This window comes from Hydra vulgaris, chromosome 08, assembly GCF_038396675.1.
Source record: "Hydra vulgaris chromosome 08, alternate assembly HydraT2T_AEP".
Lineage (NCBI taxonomy): Eukaryota > Metazoa > Cnidaria > Hydrozoa > Anthoathecata > Hydridae > Hydra > Hydra vulgaris.
This window is the reverse complement of record NC_088927.1, coordinates 13,870,752-13,885,549: the sequence shown is the minus strand read 5'-3', so window position 1 is coordinate 13,885,549 and position 14,798 is coordinate 13,870,752. Positions and strand designations below refer to the sequence as shown.

The 14,798-nt window shown below is 29.8% G+C and overlaps 1 protein-coding gene across 1 annotated transcript in view; it reads left to right on the top strand.

Moving 5' to 3' along the window:
- Nucleotides 1–13,376, top strand: part of LOC101237119 (leucine-rich repeat serine/threonine-protein kinase 1) — a 72,198-nt gene extending 58,822 nt beyond the window's left edge. Inside the window, exon 9 of the mRNA XM_065803127.1 lies at nt 11,821–13,376. Within this exon, the coding sequence (XP_065659199.1) occupies nt 11,821–12,911 (1,091 nt within the window). The 3' untranslated portion in view covers nt 12,912–13,376. The remainder of the gene's footprint in view (nt 1–11,820) is intronic.
- The last annotated feature ends 1,422 nt before the right edge of the window (nt 13,377–14,798 follow it).

Genomic DNA, 14,798 nt, shown 5'->3' with positions numbered 1-14,798 from the left:
GTAGGCATGGTATACATTGATTGCTATTGATTTCTAAATGCAGAAAATAAGTTTCTCCTAAAAAACTATAAAAACAAGTGAGCTCAAATAATAATTACATTAAACGCGCCATTATAAAAAATATTTTTTTTAAAAAGCAAAAGTAATTATTTCTAAAGAATTCTTTTTATAATAGTGTCAGCATATTCTACATTAATCATTCATTTCTGATGAGTCTTTATTGATGAAACACGGTGTTGAATGCGGAAAAAATTTGTTGGGTGATTTTCTACTACTTTATAATTGCTCTGTACTTTTAAGAACATTGAGCACTTTATTTTGTAGAATACATTTTAAAATTGTTTAAATACATTTGAGTGTATTTTTATTATTTCCTTTGTATTATAATTTTTATTTTAATTAAGTATTATAAAAAGTTTTTTTGAATAGCAATTTTTAATGGATTTTTAATTACTTTGTAACCTATATATTGAAAAGTTTTAAATTGGTCATTTTAAACTGATGATGAACTTTGTAAGTTCGAAACGTGTATTTTAAAATAAAAAGTGTTTTTATTTCACTAAAATAATAATATCATTTATGCTCACCAGACCTTTCGAATATATATATATATATATATATATATATATATATATATATATATATATATATATATATATATATATACATATATGTAATAATTGTAAATAAACTGCAAATTGATTTGCTGCTTCAATTTGAGATTTGATTCGGAAAAAATGATTCGAGTATTTTGAACTTTCTTTGTTTTTTATTGTTTTCTACATACGGCATTTAAAAGCTGTTAAAAAATTAACATATGTTGGAAAATTCAGCGAAAATTTTGAAACGTAATTTAATAAAAATAATTAGCGATTACGGATTTAAACAGCTGAGCACAAACTAGTAACTCGTAAACTGTTTAATTAAATGTCTATAATTTTGCTTCAGTACTTTTCGACTTCATTTTCACCTAAATTAATTTTAAATTTCAAAATTTTTAAGTGCTACAAACTGGAAATGATACATTATAAAACTGTTAATAAGTTCATTTCAAGCTAAAAATTGTCTTTCGTAAAATCTTTAGTTTAAGAGTTCTTTGAAAAAAAAGAAACTTACTGGCAATGCAAACAGAAAAACTGAATTAAAAAGTATTCTGTTAAGAAAACTGGAACTTTATCTTATCTATGGAACCGTTTAAAATGTGACCATGAAAAGCTACGCGAAGTAGCATCTAAAAAGCGCGCATTTGCTACAAAAAAAAAAAGCCACTTTATCTCAAAATTTAGGTGATTCTATTATATAGATCATAGTTGATGATCTATATAATAGCTTCCAATAAATTGGCAGTTTATCTCCAAACCTAGCATCGCTTTTGATTACTTTAAGTTTCTTTTTCGCTATATTTCATACTCGTGGATTTTATAATCATGTTGTTTATCAGTTGTAAATCTGGATATAATAAATGCTTGTCACAAAGCTACTTCCACTAAAGAAATTATAAGAAATGTTCAGTCGAAATTTGACTTGACTTCAGATAACATTTTACAAGCTACAACTGACACTTCTTCTTTGCGCACTAATAATTCTTGGAATTGATTGGCTCGGTTGCTGTGCTCATGAACTCCAATTTTGTGTGAAATCAGGAATCCAAAACCAACCAATTATTGTGACATTAATTAGCAAAGGTCATAAATTAGTTGGTTTTTTTCACTTGTGATCGGTAGGACCTGAAAAAGTGACTCAGATTTCTTGGGCAGCCCTCAAAAAGTGACTTAGATTTCTCAAGGAAAACCTCCACTAGATGTGGAAACGCGCTCTAACAGCACTTCTAACTTATTGGAATTGATTTAAAAAATTCATAGCACTACAGAACTAACTCTAGTTGAGTGCACCCAGAGAAAAAAAATCTATAAAACTACCAATGTATATGTGCCACCAACTTATCTAACTGAAATGCAAATAAAATTATTAACAGTTGTCACTTCTAATTTAAATACAGTATCTGAAGTTATTCTTAGTGCGGAAAAAAGCGTAAGCATTAATTTAGTTTATCCGTGCATTACAACTTTGAAAAATTGCTTTCTCTTACTGGATAAGTGAATTTGTTGATTATCCTAATGATCCAATCCTGATTTACAACTATGCAGTTGTAAATCAGGTTTGAATTAAGTACTCTGAAGTCCTTAATACAAGGGAGGGGGGGGATAAAAGGGGATGTGAATTTTAGTCTAGATTTAATAAATGGGGGTGGGGGGTTTAATAAAAGGAAGGAGGAGGGAATTTTTTGATGTTACAATATAAGTATTTTTTATAAAAAATTTTAGTTTATAAATCCAAACTAATATTTTTTACAAAACACATAAAACTATATAAATTTAATGTGGCTTGCGGTCAAATCCGCATTTTCTAACAGCTGTTTTATAATAATTTCAATACGATTTAATAAGTTTTATACTTTGGTGAGGAATTAATTAAAAGCTCATTTTCGATAAATCAGGATTTACTTGGTTGGTGAATTTTAAAGACTGTTTACACTTAAAAATTTGGTTTTTATCAGTGGCTGTAATAAATATTTTCTAATTGTTGTGGCCGATTTTCACTTTTTTTTTTTAGATAGCAAAAAAAATTAATAAACGGGGGGGGGGGGGTCTAAAAAAGCTTGAGGTGGGTGCGAAAATTCTCCAAAAAAAAATAAACGCCCTTCCTCCTTCTCCCTCCTTCCCTTGTATTAGAGATTCAAGAGTAAAGACAATTTTCTTATCACTACCTTCTTAGACCCTCAATTTAAATCAGCAATGTTTATCTTGGCAAATATGCAATTTATGAATTCTTACTTAATGGTATCTGAAATAAAGCGCGATTTAAGTATTTTTATGTATCTAGATGAAATTCAACTAGAGGGAACAAATTCCTCATCTAAAACAAATGAAAATCTAGATAAAATGTTTGAACATGCTTCTAAAAATTGTACCCTACCAGAAAGAAGAACTTTAGTCAGCAATTAAAATTTGAAATTACTTCATACACCAATGAGAAAACATTGGGACCTTCAGATTGTAATCAAGTTGCACTTAATCTTCTTTCTGTACAAGTTACAAATTGTTCATTAGAAAGAGTTAACTCTGTGGGAGGAGGAGTTGTCGCCAGTAAACGCCATAGTCTTTCCTAACAAAAAACAGAACGGTTAATTTGGGCTAAAAGTATAAAAAAGAGCTTATTCAAATAAAATTCTTTTTGTGTAATTGTATATCATAAGTACATAGAGATTGAAAAAGCTTAAATTTTTAATCCATTCAGTAGGGGCCAGGGCTATGATAATAAGACTAATATGTCTGTCGTATACAAAGGAGTGCAGACCATCATTCTCAAGAAAAATCCTCAAGCTTTGTTCGTGCTTTGCTCAATCTAGTCTGGCGTTCATTCTGCAGAATCCTCTACTGTAGTCAAGAACTATTTTGGCAACATACAATCGTTGTATAACCTTTTTAGTAGTAGCCCAATGCGCCGGAAAATTTTGACTGAGGTAAATGGGCAGTCCCTTCACCAAACGTCTCAAACAAGATGGAGTGCGCGCATAGAGGCTGTCCAGCCATTGTAGAAACAACCAAAAGAAATATTGAAGTCCGTGAAACTTCTTGAAGAACTAGATTTAGAAGATCATCAACTGAATTTAGTTAAGGCACGCAAAAAGTGGATTCAATCATTTGAATTCATTATCTTGACTTCTTTCTGGTTCAAGGCTCTCCTATGTGTCAACAATATCTGCCTCTTTCTTCAATCAGAGAGCATTTCTTTATATGACAAGTCAAAGTTTTTAAAGACTCTAATCAATGATCTTGACCAACTACATTTTTCTTGGCCCCAAATCATCCAAGAAATGAAACTGGTTGCATCTGAGTTAGCTTCGTTTAGGTTTCAAAATGATATTGCTATAAAGAGAACAAGGAAAAGGAAAACACTTCACGGCGAGTCAATGAACACAGCCCACTTCCATAAGATGAATCAAAGGGTTTTGAGATGAACGTATTTAATATTGATAAGCTCTTGACAAGCTGCTTTAGCAGATAAGATACAAAATGGATACAGCTCAAAAGACGACGGATATGTTTTTATTTATTTGGTGTTCTCCATCTCCTTTTAGTGTTGAAGAAAAACATAGTCAGAAAGAAAAAATGCAAAGTCCTGGCAAATCTCTACATAAATGATATAAAAGAGGAGGAGTTGATTGAAGAAGTCTGTCATCTAGATGTTCTAAAGCGATCAAATAATTTTGGACAACTAGAATCTCTTTCTTCTATCAAGTTGCTCAATAGAATCTACCAGAAAGGTCTTCAGTCAATATTTTCTTCATTCTGCATTTTGCTTCGCATTTTTAATATAATCCCGGTTTCAGTGGCGAAAGGAGAGCGCTCTTTCACTAAGCTTGCTCTCATCAAATAAGAATTGCGATCAACAATGAAGGAAGAACGCCTTACTAACCTTATTGTAATTTTAATTAAAAACAACCTTGCAAAGCCTTTATCGTACGAAAATGCCACCTCGCAATGAAAAAAGCCCGCAAAGTGAAATTAGTGTGATCTGACTAGTCTTTATAATTAACATTTTATTGATGAAATATATAATTACATTCATTTTAAATTGTATTTGTATTTTTGTTTTATCATATATATTCAAGTTCAAACAGAGTGTTTATATGAAGCGATAGTTAACGGGTGATGCGGAAGTTATCGGACAAATCCTAATTTCATTATTTGAGCATAATAATTAGTTTTTGTGGTTTTATGCGTAGGCATAAACGTTCTATAAAATATAAACTTTATTATTTGAAACACAATTATTTAAAATGAGGTTAAATGCAGCTGAACGAGAATCTTTTCGAAAGCGACTAAAAATGTTTTTTGTAAATAAACCGAATATAAAAAAAAAAAAATCGTAAATCATTTTGAAAAGGAAGGATTTGCTCGAAGTACAATATATGATAACCTAAAAAGACTTGAAACTGTTCAATCGTTTTCTGATAGAAAGCACCCTGGTCGTCCGACATCCTGGACTAGAGAAAAGAAAGCCGAATTAACGAGACTTGTCAACAATCGAATAGGGGTCAGTCAGAGAAAAATAGGTATTAAATTCGGTGTAAATCAATCGACAATTGGTCGTCAGTTAAAAAAAATGAATATTAAATATAGAAAACGTGAAAACACTCCAAAATACACTATAGAACAACAAATAAAGGCAAAGAAAAGAAGCAGGAAACTAGTTAACCAACTCTATAACACAAAATCGCTTCTAGTCATCGATGTCGAAAAATACATTTGTTTTGCAGGGGACAATATGCCTGGAAATTCTGGATACTACACAAACAACAAAAAGACATGCCCAGAAAATGTTCGTTTTATAGGAAAAGAGAAATTTCCAAAAAAATTAATAATGTGGATAGCCATATCTGACCGTGGTATGTCCGAGCCATTGTTTCGCACTTCCAAGGCTGTAGCGATCAATTCATCAATCTATATTAATGAATGTTTAGAAAAACGACTTCTTCCATTTATTCACAAGTATCATGGAGACTTTAACTATTTATTTTGGCCAGATTTAGCAAGCTCTCATTATTCTAAAGATTCTCTAAATTGGATGGACCAATATGTCTATTACGTTGATAAAGAATCCAATTCCCCAAATGTGCCTCAAGCACGACCAATTGAAAATTTTTGGGGACATTTGGCACAGAAGGTTTACGAGGGAGATTGGCAAGCTTCAACAGAGCAAGTTTTGATTGATCGCATTAAACTAAAACTACAAGAAATTGATTTAAACTTTTTACTGTCGCATATGAAAGGCGTCAGAGCAAAATTGAGATCAATTGCAGATGGTGGTGTTTTTTAATATAAAAATAATATATTTTTATTAAAAGATAAATGCTTTTTTTAAAAAAAATATAATAGTAGTTTGTTTTTTTATTTATAAATAAGTTATTGACGTTTTTATTTTGTCCGATAACTTCCGCATCACCCGTTAATACAAAAATAATTATTGTTTTCATTAAATTGTAATGTGATATATAGTAGATATACGGAAGATAAACAGTGAATATCATGCTTAATTCAATATACTCAGAAATCCAAAAGTTGGGGCACCGAACAAAAGTTGACCCTGGGCACTACAAAGTCTCTGTGCGGGCCTGCAAAGAATATTGATTTTTTCAATTTAACCGCCACCAACACAACTATACCAGAATATAAATTATCATTGTCATCACCAATCAAACTTCCTCCAAAACACACTTTTGTAAATACATTTCATTAACTTAAACAACACAGACAGCACTAACACTATCATTTTTCAACAGTAATAATAATTCTGATATTGAATCAACACCACTATTTGACAGTAATTTTAAATAAGACAATTAAAGAAGTAGAAACGTAAAGCAAAGTATTTGCCTATTTACACTACCATTTTTATCTGCAGTTATAAAAACGAAATTGTTTCTTGGTGAGAATTCCAATGGCTAATTAATAAGAAGTTTTTCAGAGTTGTTTTTTTTGTTTTTTGTTTTATGTAAACAATACTCTTGAGTGCTTAGTAAAAGGAAGAGGGGGTCTTTATAAAAGGGTGGGTGACAATTTTTTACAGAACGCAAATAAAAAAAATTTTAGTTTGGCTTTGCAGTCAAATGCGCCTTTTTTTAACAACTGTTTCATCATAATTTCAATAGTAATTAGTATGCTTATATATATATATATATATATATATATATATATATATATATATATATATATATATATATATATATACAGTGGCGGAACTTCAAAATTTGGGCCCCCCCCCCACCCACCCCCGCAAAAGAATGTTTTTTTTTAAAAAAATAAAGCTTCACATATTAAATAGATATTTGTTTCATATATCATATTTAAAAACAAAAAATTAAATAAAGATAAAGATAACTTCAAAACGAAACTAAAACTTAACCGAACTTAAATAGTGAAAACTTTCCTCCTTGATTTCATATTGGCAAAATCGGTAATGATGTTTTTCATTTCCATTTTTCCAGCCGCTTTTGCCTCAATAGAAACTATTGCAAGGTCGCTTAAACGTTCTTTACCAATGGTATTTCGTAAATAATTTTTTATTATTTTAAGTTTCGAAAAAGAACGTTCAGCTGATGCAACAGTAACAGGTAATGTAAGAAACAATAACAATGCTGTTATCACTTGTGGAACGCTTGCAGCTATAGTTGACAATTTTACTATTAAAAGGTCAGCCAATTTACGTATAGATGATATTTTTGATATTTCATCGTGTAGCATTGACTTTACCATAACCATTTGCAGCGGAAATTCAGTTGTTATATCTTCACTATATTTTCTCTGAATGAAATTCTGCACAGCTTATGATCTCACGTTCTTTCATTACCATTAATTTATTTGGATGGATGCAGGAAAATAATTGTACCACTTCTTGCATTCCTTTAAATCTATTGTCGAGTTGGTTGATAACGACGTCCAAAATTTTTATAAAAATATTGATGCGAAAAATTTCCTCAATACTATCAAAACGGTGATCTGTAGATTCGTCAAAATGCCTTTTCACAATTTTTCTTCTTTTTTGAAAAAATATTGCAGGAATCTGCCACGTAGTCGCTATTTCTACCGCTTCAAGTTTTGCTGAATCAAACATCTTTCTATATTGTTTTAAATTTTTGCTGGCATTTTCTAGAGAACCTGAAGCTGTCGTAAGATCTAAATTTTTAGTTTGCAGCAATTTTGATGGTATATGTACCTCATTAAGGATTTTAGACAAAAGCACGCATAAAAAAACAAATTCGAAGCTGCTCATATTTTTTTGTATTCGTACTGCTTCTTCGCTTTCTTCACGTTTTGTACTTGTTATTGATATCTCGGAAAGAGCTTTCATTATATCAAGAAAGCGAATTTTAACGGCGAAAAGAGAAGTATATCGTCCTGCCCATCGCGTTGGATTTAATCTTTTTAATGTTATTTGTGATTCTCCTGTATATTTGGATAGTAGATCCCACCTGTTTATGCTATTTCCGAAAAATGAATACACATCTTCTAGCATTACAAAAAATGAAGCAACTTCAACACAACATTTAACCGCATCGTTAATAACAAGATTTAAATTATGAGCTGCGCAATGCATATACATAGCATTGGGTTGATTTTTCTTAAAAAGGGCCTGAACCCCATTGTATATTCCACTCATGACGTTCGCACCATCATAACCTTGACCCCTGCAGTTACTTAATTTTATATGATGTTTTTCTAACAGATTTAAAATTTCTTCATGTAGTCCAGCAGCAGTGTGGTTATATATTTCCGTGAATCCCAAGAAAACTTCTTTAATTTCAATTGATGTGGCTTCATCTTTTTCATTTTTAATAATTTTTACGTATCTAAATACTTGACTGAGCTGATCTCTTTTAGTAATATCTTGTGTTGTATCCATTATAATTGAATAAAAAGGTGAACTATTAATATCAGCAGTAAGAGTGGCTTTTAAATGCGTTGCAAGGCAATGTATGACTTCATTTTGAATTTGATGGCTTAAATATTTTGTAGATCCATTTGGCATACTCAAAACTTGCTTCATAACATTATCATATTTAGCTAAAATTTGAACTTGGGTTAAAAAATTACCATTATATTCATTGTCAAATGATTCACGATGACCACGAAAAGCCAAAGAATTTTTACAAAGTGCTAATGTTATATTTACTATCCGCTCTAAGACTTGCACCCAAAAATTTGATTGGTATCGTATTTGTTCTTCTATATTTTTATCAATTGTTTCATTATGTCGCCATTTTTCATAAATGCAACAAGCAAATATATGTTGTTGACTATTTTCGTGAATTTTAATTTTTTTAGAAAGACCACGCCAATCTCTGACACCATGCTCACGCCAGTTATCCTTTGCTTTTCGTTCTTCTGAGAAAAGCCAACAAGGCTCGCAATAAACGGCATCAAGTTTTGGGGAATAGCAAAGCCACATTCTTTCTATAGATCCATATTTTGTGGTAGTTTTAAAATATTCCTTGGAAAACCTACGGTTTTCTTGCAAGGGGTCGCGTATAAAAGGACCTTTTGGCCGACACGATTCCGATAATACAATTATTTTCTTAATATCTTTTGTTAGTATTTTACCATGAAAATTTGCAATGTCAGTAGAAAATAATTCACTTGATTTTTCTAAATTAATTTGTTCAATGGCGTCATTCGCATCAGAGTTTGAATCTTCCTTGTCTTCATTTCGGTGGTTTCTCGGAGACCTATTCACATCTTCTTCGTTCACATTTTTATTACCAGTAGCAATGTTTTCTTCGATATCATCGTGTTCTACTGACTGATTTATACATACCACTTCTGCAGAGTTTTGACTTTCCACTTCCGTTTCCGCTCGCTTTTCGATTGGTTTCAAAAACGTTGTTAGCTTCGGCAATTTAGCTAAAGTAGCTTTTGAAACTTTTCACTTTCTTCTTTTTGCTGCACCGCTTGTACTACTTAATTTCTTTTCCATTATTATGAGTCAAAATCTAAATTATTACAAATTTATAAATTCAGTATCTGTTGTAAAATTTTTTATTATTACAAATTTATTAATTACCTTTTATTAAATATATCAGTGAAGTAATAAACTCTCGTGCAACAATACTTTATTATTCGTAACACGATTAAATAAATTGGAGACTAGTAATTCAGATAAAATAAGAAATGAAAAGTTAACTTAATACAACGGAAGATTTAATATAAAATTGAAAATGAGAACATACATTTAAAAGTTAATTTGTATATGCATCAAGGATTATAGAATCATTATCCTTGATATGCAATGACATAACAAATAATATTGTTTATATTTTAAAAATATTGAATATGCAACTAAGAACTTATAAATTGAAGAACTTCTTACAGTTTAAAAAAAATTTATACGCAACAAATTATTACTTTTACCGAATTCAGTCTAATTGTCTAATTCATACACAAACACAACATAACGGTATAAAAATTAACTATACAATAACATCTGGCAGTTCGCAGCTGATAATCGTACTTTATTTCTCAATTGCGCATGCAAAAGGTTAAAACTTTTCGTTTAAATGTAAACTACGCACTACAATACAAAAATAAATTTTTGAACAATATATTTTAATACGATGGATGACATTTTTTTTATCCAAGTTTTATATTTTAGGGCCCACTATACCTGCGGAAAAGAGTTTTATAGTATAAATATTATTGAGAGTATAATTTTTTTTATATGAGGGCCCCCTATAGCTGGTAGGCCCCCCCGCAACGCAGGGTCCTGCGTCCAGTAGTTCCGCCACTGTATATATATATATATATATATATATATATATATATATATATATATATATATATATATATATATATATATACTATAATTTAATTTTTGACAAATCGAGATTTACGAGATTTTTTAACAATAATTTTTAAAGCCTGATTACACTGAAAGTTTTTATACTTATCAGTGATTTTCTGATTTTTTTTTTATTTTATTTGGAGATGTTGTCTTTTTGCTGATAACAAGTAAAAATTTATAAATGGAGGAATCCTAATAAGCTTGGGGTGGATAGGAAAAATTTCCAAATCTTACCCTCCTGTGTATTAAGCACCTCTAAGAGTACAAATAAACGATAGTCGAATTCCTGGAGTCGTATTTGCTTGCAGAATTATCTTAGGTTAAGTAATGGAGCGATTATATATATACATACTTGGTGCTCAAGGAGACTAAATGTGCCAAAAAACAGCTTTGGTCTGGGTCACATAAATCCTGTTCAGTTACTGTTAGATTAACAACATGTTAGAAACTCAACAATAAATAAGTTTTCTTCATAGTGCCACTAATTTCACTAGGGATTGTTATCCTGCAAAGTGAGATCTCACGTTATTTAAGTGCATGCGAGATCATGCATTATATCAGTGCATACGAGATCCTGCGTTAATACGGTGTTAATTAATACGGGTAATACTGCGTTAATAATACGGATTCAAATTATGCAATTCATTTACACAAAAAAATAACAAATCAAATTTAAAATTTAATAGCGTAACGTACAGAGCTTTTTGTTAAACAACTCCGTGAAAACTAGTGAGTGTTTGTAAATATGAAATAATAGACAAAAAATGTATAAATTTACGAAATCTATGATAATATATTAAGTAAAATTTTATAAAGTAATTTTTTGCAATTATTATTTCACATTTGACATTAAAAAATAGAAGTTACGTTTATGTTTTTTGTATTTATATTTTATCGTTTTGTTTATTAATAGTTTTAATAAACGAATTTGACTTACAAATGTTTGGGGGAGGGGGTGTTTTTATTTTATATATTAATAACTTTTTTTCATTTTATATTATTACTTTTTTCTGTATTTTGTCTGCATCGTGTCCTACCTGAATTATTTTGCTGTCGGTACGTCGTATTTTCTAAAAATTTGTATGTGTTTTATTATTAGCAGTTATTTTATTCCCTTTTTAAGTGCTAGTTATAATTTTAAGTGCTAGTTGTAATTTATAATATTTTATTCGTTGATTCAGTACTTTTATTTTTGATTTACTGTTACTTTTATTATACAAAATGTACAATGCACAAAACGTACAAAGAATATATTTAAGTAAATGGAATAAAAGTTAATTTACTTAATATATAATTAAAATTAATGTATATAAAAAATGATTATATTATTGAGGTAATTAACGTAAAGTTATTTGATGCTTTTTTTTTGTTTGTTTTTTTAAGATTTCACATTTATTATCTTGTAAACTTTTTTCATAGAGAGTTTTATTAGTATCTTTAAATTGGGGCTTGTCGACAAAAACTTTCAAATAGAAAAAATGGCAAGTGAAGAGATAATTAAGATTGACGTCAACTTTTATGTTTATTTGATGGTTGTTATAGGTGACGGCAGCCATTTATGTATTGTGTTAAGGAGTGATTACGACTTGATTTTAGTATATGAAGTAAAGACAAGAAAAGTTTTGATTCGCTTTTTGATGAAAGAAGCAATTGTCTCTATTTGTTATATAAATGATTGGATGTTCTTGGGTTGTCAAAGTAATCTGTCAGGCGATGTTGAACAACCTCTATTTTACAAAGTTAATATTAGGGAACTTATCAATAATAACTCTTTTAGTTTATCGAATGTCGAATTAAACTTTCAAGAAAATCAAGTATTAACTGTGATAGCTGCTTCCTCAAATGTTCTACTTAAATCCGTAGGTCAGTGCATAAGTTATGAAAGGTTTGATATCTGTCAACAAGGTATAAAAGCTTACCACAAGACTCAAAATGTTCAAAATATAATATTTTCTTCCGATGAAAAATATTTTTTTGTTTCTTTTCAATGTTCAACTGAGATTATTGTAGGTGATGCAGATATTGATGCTCAAAGCGAATTCATAAAGTATGACTGTCGTAACGATATTGAAAGGTGTACTCCATCAGTAATAATATTTGATCTTAGAGTATCGTGTATGTGTTCAGTCTACAATACGTTGTGGATTGGAACGGGAAGCGGACATATACTAATATACGAAGTGTCCAAACCTCTTACCCAATTGGTTTTATTACTTGCACTTCATCCATACAAAATTGAAATGAGAAGGTTTGCAATTATTCACTGTCCGAAGCGTGAAGATAATGTTGAATATCTTGTTGCAACCATTGGTAGAGAATTAAATGAAGATGCATTCGGTAATAATAGTATCTTTAAATGTGGAGAAACGCCTGTAGATGAAACTGCTAAAGCACAAAAGCGTCAGCTTTTCCGTATAGATAAAAAATCTGAGAAGAAAGAAAAGGTTATTCTTATTTGGCAAGCTTTGATGGCTGATCAGTATAAAAATTTACTTTGGGATTTTCAATAATTTTAAATTGTGTTTAACTTTGACTGTACAGTTAAGGTTGAACAAAATTACACAAATCTCAAATTGATGCGTTAGAGCATTAATTTGAGATTTGTGTAAAAAAATTTTTAGTGTTTTTTGAAAATATGTTATGCAGTATACAAATATTATATATTATCAGGGCGAGAGGATCTTGACCCACCTACTTTTTTCAAGAATTTCATAATAATATTTTTCAGAATTTCATAATAAGTATAAAATATGATATAAAATAAAAACATAATTAAAAAGATTTTCTCAGAGAAAAACCAGCGCTGGAATTCCTGATTATATATAGTTTTATAGTTTTATAAAGTTTTAAAAATAATATTACAAAGCTGTTGATGTGTATTATAGTATGCGCTAGAGAATTAAATTTGATATTTTTGTAAATTTTAAAATTTTTTTTCTACAATAGATAAGTATTTATAGTTTTAAAAACATTACTACAAAGCTGTTATTATATAAACAATTATATTATAAATATATTTAATATTTTGTAGGAACCAAATAATTGCGCATCTGCCCCACTCATTCTATAAAGAAATCTGAGGATAGATTTGGTTTGCTACACACTAAAAAAAAAGGTAGAAATTTCTACCTTAGGGTAGGATATGCGATATACCCTTAGTAAGGTATAATTTTCTACCTTTTAATGTAGAAAATTATATTAAAAACAATTATTTTTCATAGAATTTTCTAACTTAAAGGTATAATTTTCTACCTTATAAGGTAGAAAATTATACCTTACTAAGGGTATATCACATATCCTACCTTAACTAAAAATTTCTACCTTTAATTTTTAGTGTGTATATATTTTAATAATAATAAATAAATAGATGTTATATATGGCAAACATTCACTTTTCTGGTTCTATTAGATGCAAACTTTTATAAGCATACTTAATCCAACGGCACATCTTATTGGCATCGCTATCAAAATTTGTAGACATCGTTGATATTGTGACTTTGTTTAGTTTGGGTTAACTGAAGCTATCAGAGTGTCTCGTCATCGATTGCACCAGCTGTTGCTTAGTTTTTAGAGCAAAAATAATTATCTGTTGCCGCTAAATCAGGCAAGTCAGAAAACATCAGCCTAGCTCTAATAGCTTTTGCATCAGTTTTGCAACGAAAAAGTAAACTTTTGTCGTGCTACGGGCATTTTTAAGTATTAACTCGCGGAGCATTGTATATTAGAAACTGCTCCCGTCAAACGCATCAATCATAGAAGCAACCTAATGCACAATTTGATAATCTTAAATCGAATCAAATAAAAAATACTTCAAAATTAGTTTAATATTATTTTATTTATAATAATGTTATTTATCTGCCGGATCTAGTTTGTTCTTGCAACGTCGCACAGTGTTTTAAAAAGGTAGAAAAACGGTCAAAATCATTTATCTTTTAAAAAACAGTATGTTTTACATGTTTTTCGGGTTTCTCTGAATCAAAGAATTCATTTTTGAGGTTACAAATTACTTCAGTACTATGCTATATTCAGCTAGTAACAGCATGTTACTAGCTGAATGTAGCATATAAAAGTAGGGTCTGTCGATTAAAATTTTTTTCAGATTTAAAAATATAGGAGGTTATATTTTGTGAAGAATTATATGGTAAATTGTCTTGTTGAGCAGGGGCAACTTGGGTACAATACCTAAGAAAATGATTAATTAAAAAGGAAATAGTTACCACCAAAAAAATTTAAAAGTCATATAAATAATCACATAAGAGAGTTTTTGTGGAAGGTTGTTTATAGAAACTGTCAGTCAATTAAAATGAAATAAGATGAGGAAAAAATGCAAAGTTTTTAGAAGTTTTAATTGATGACACATAAAAAAACTAAATTAATAAAACTGTAAAGCTTACCACA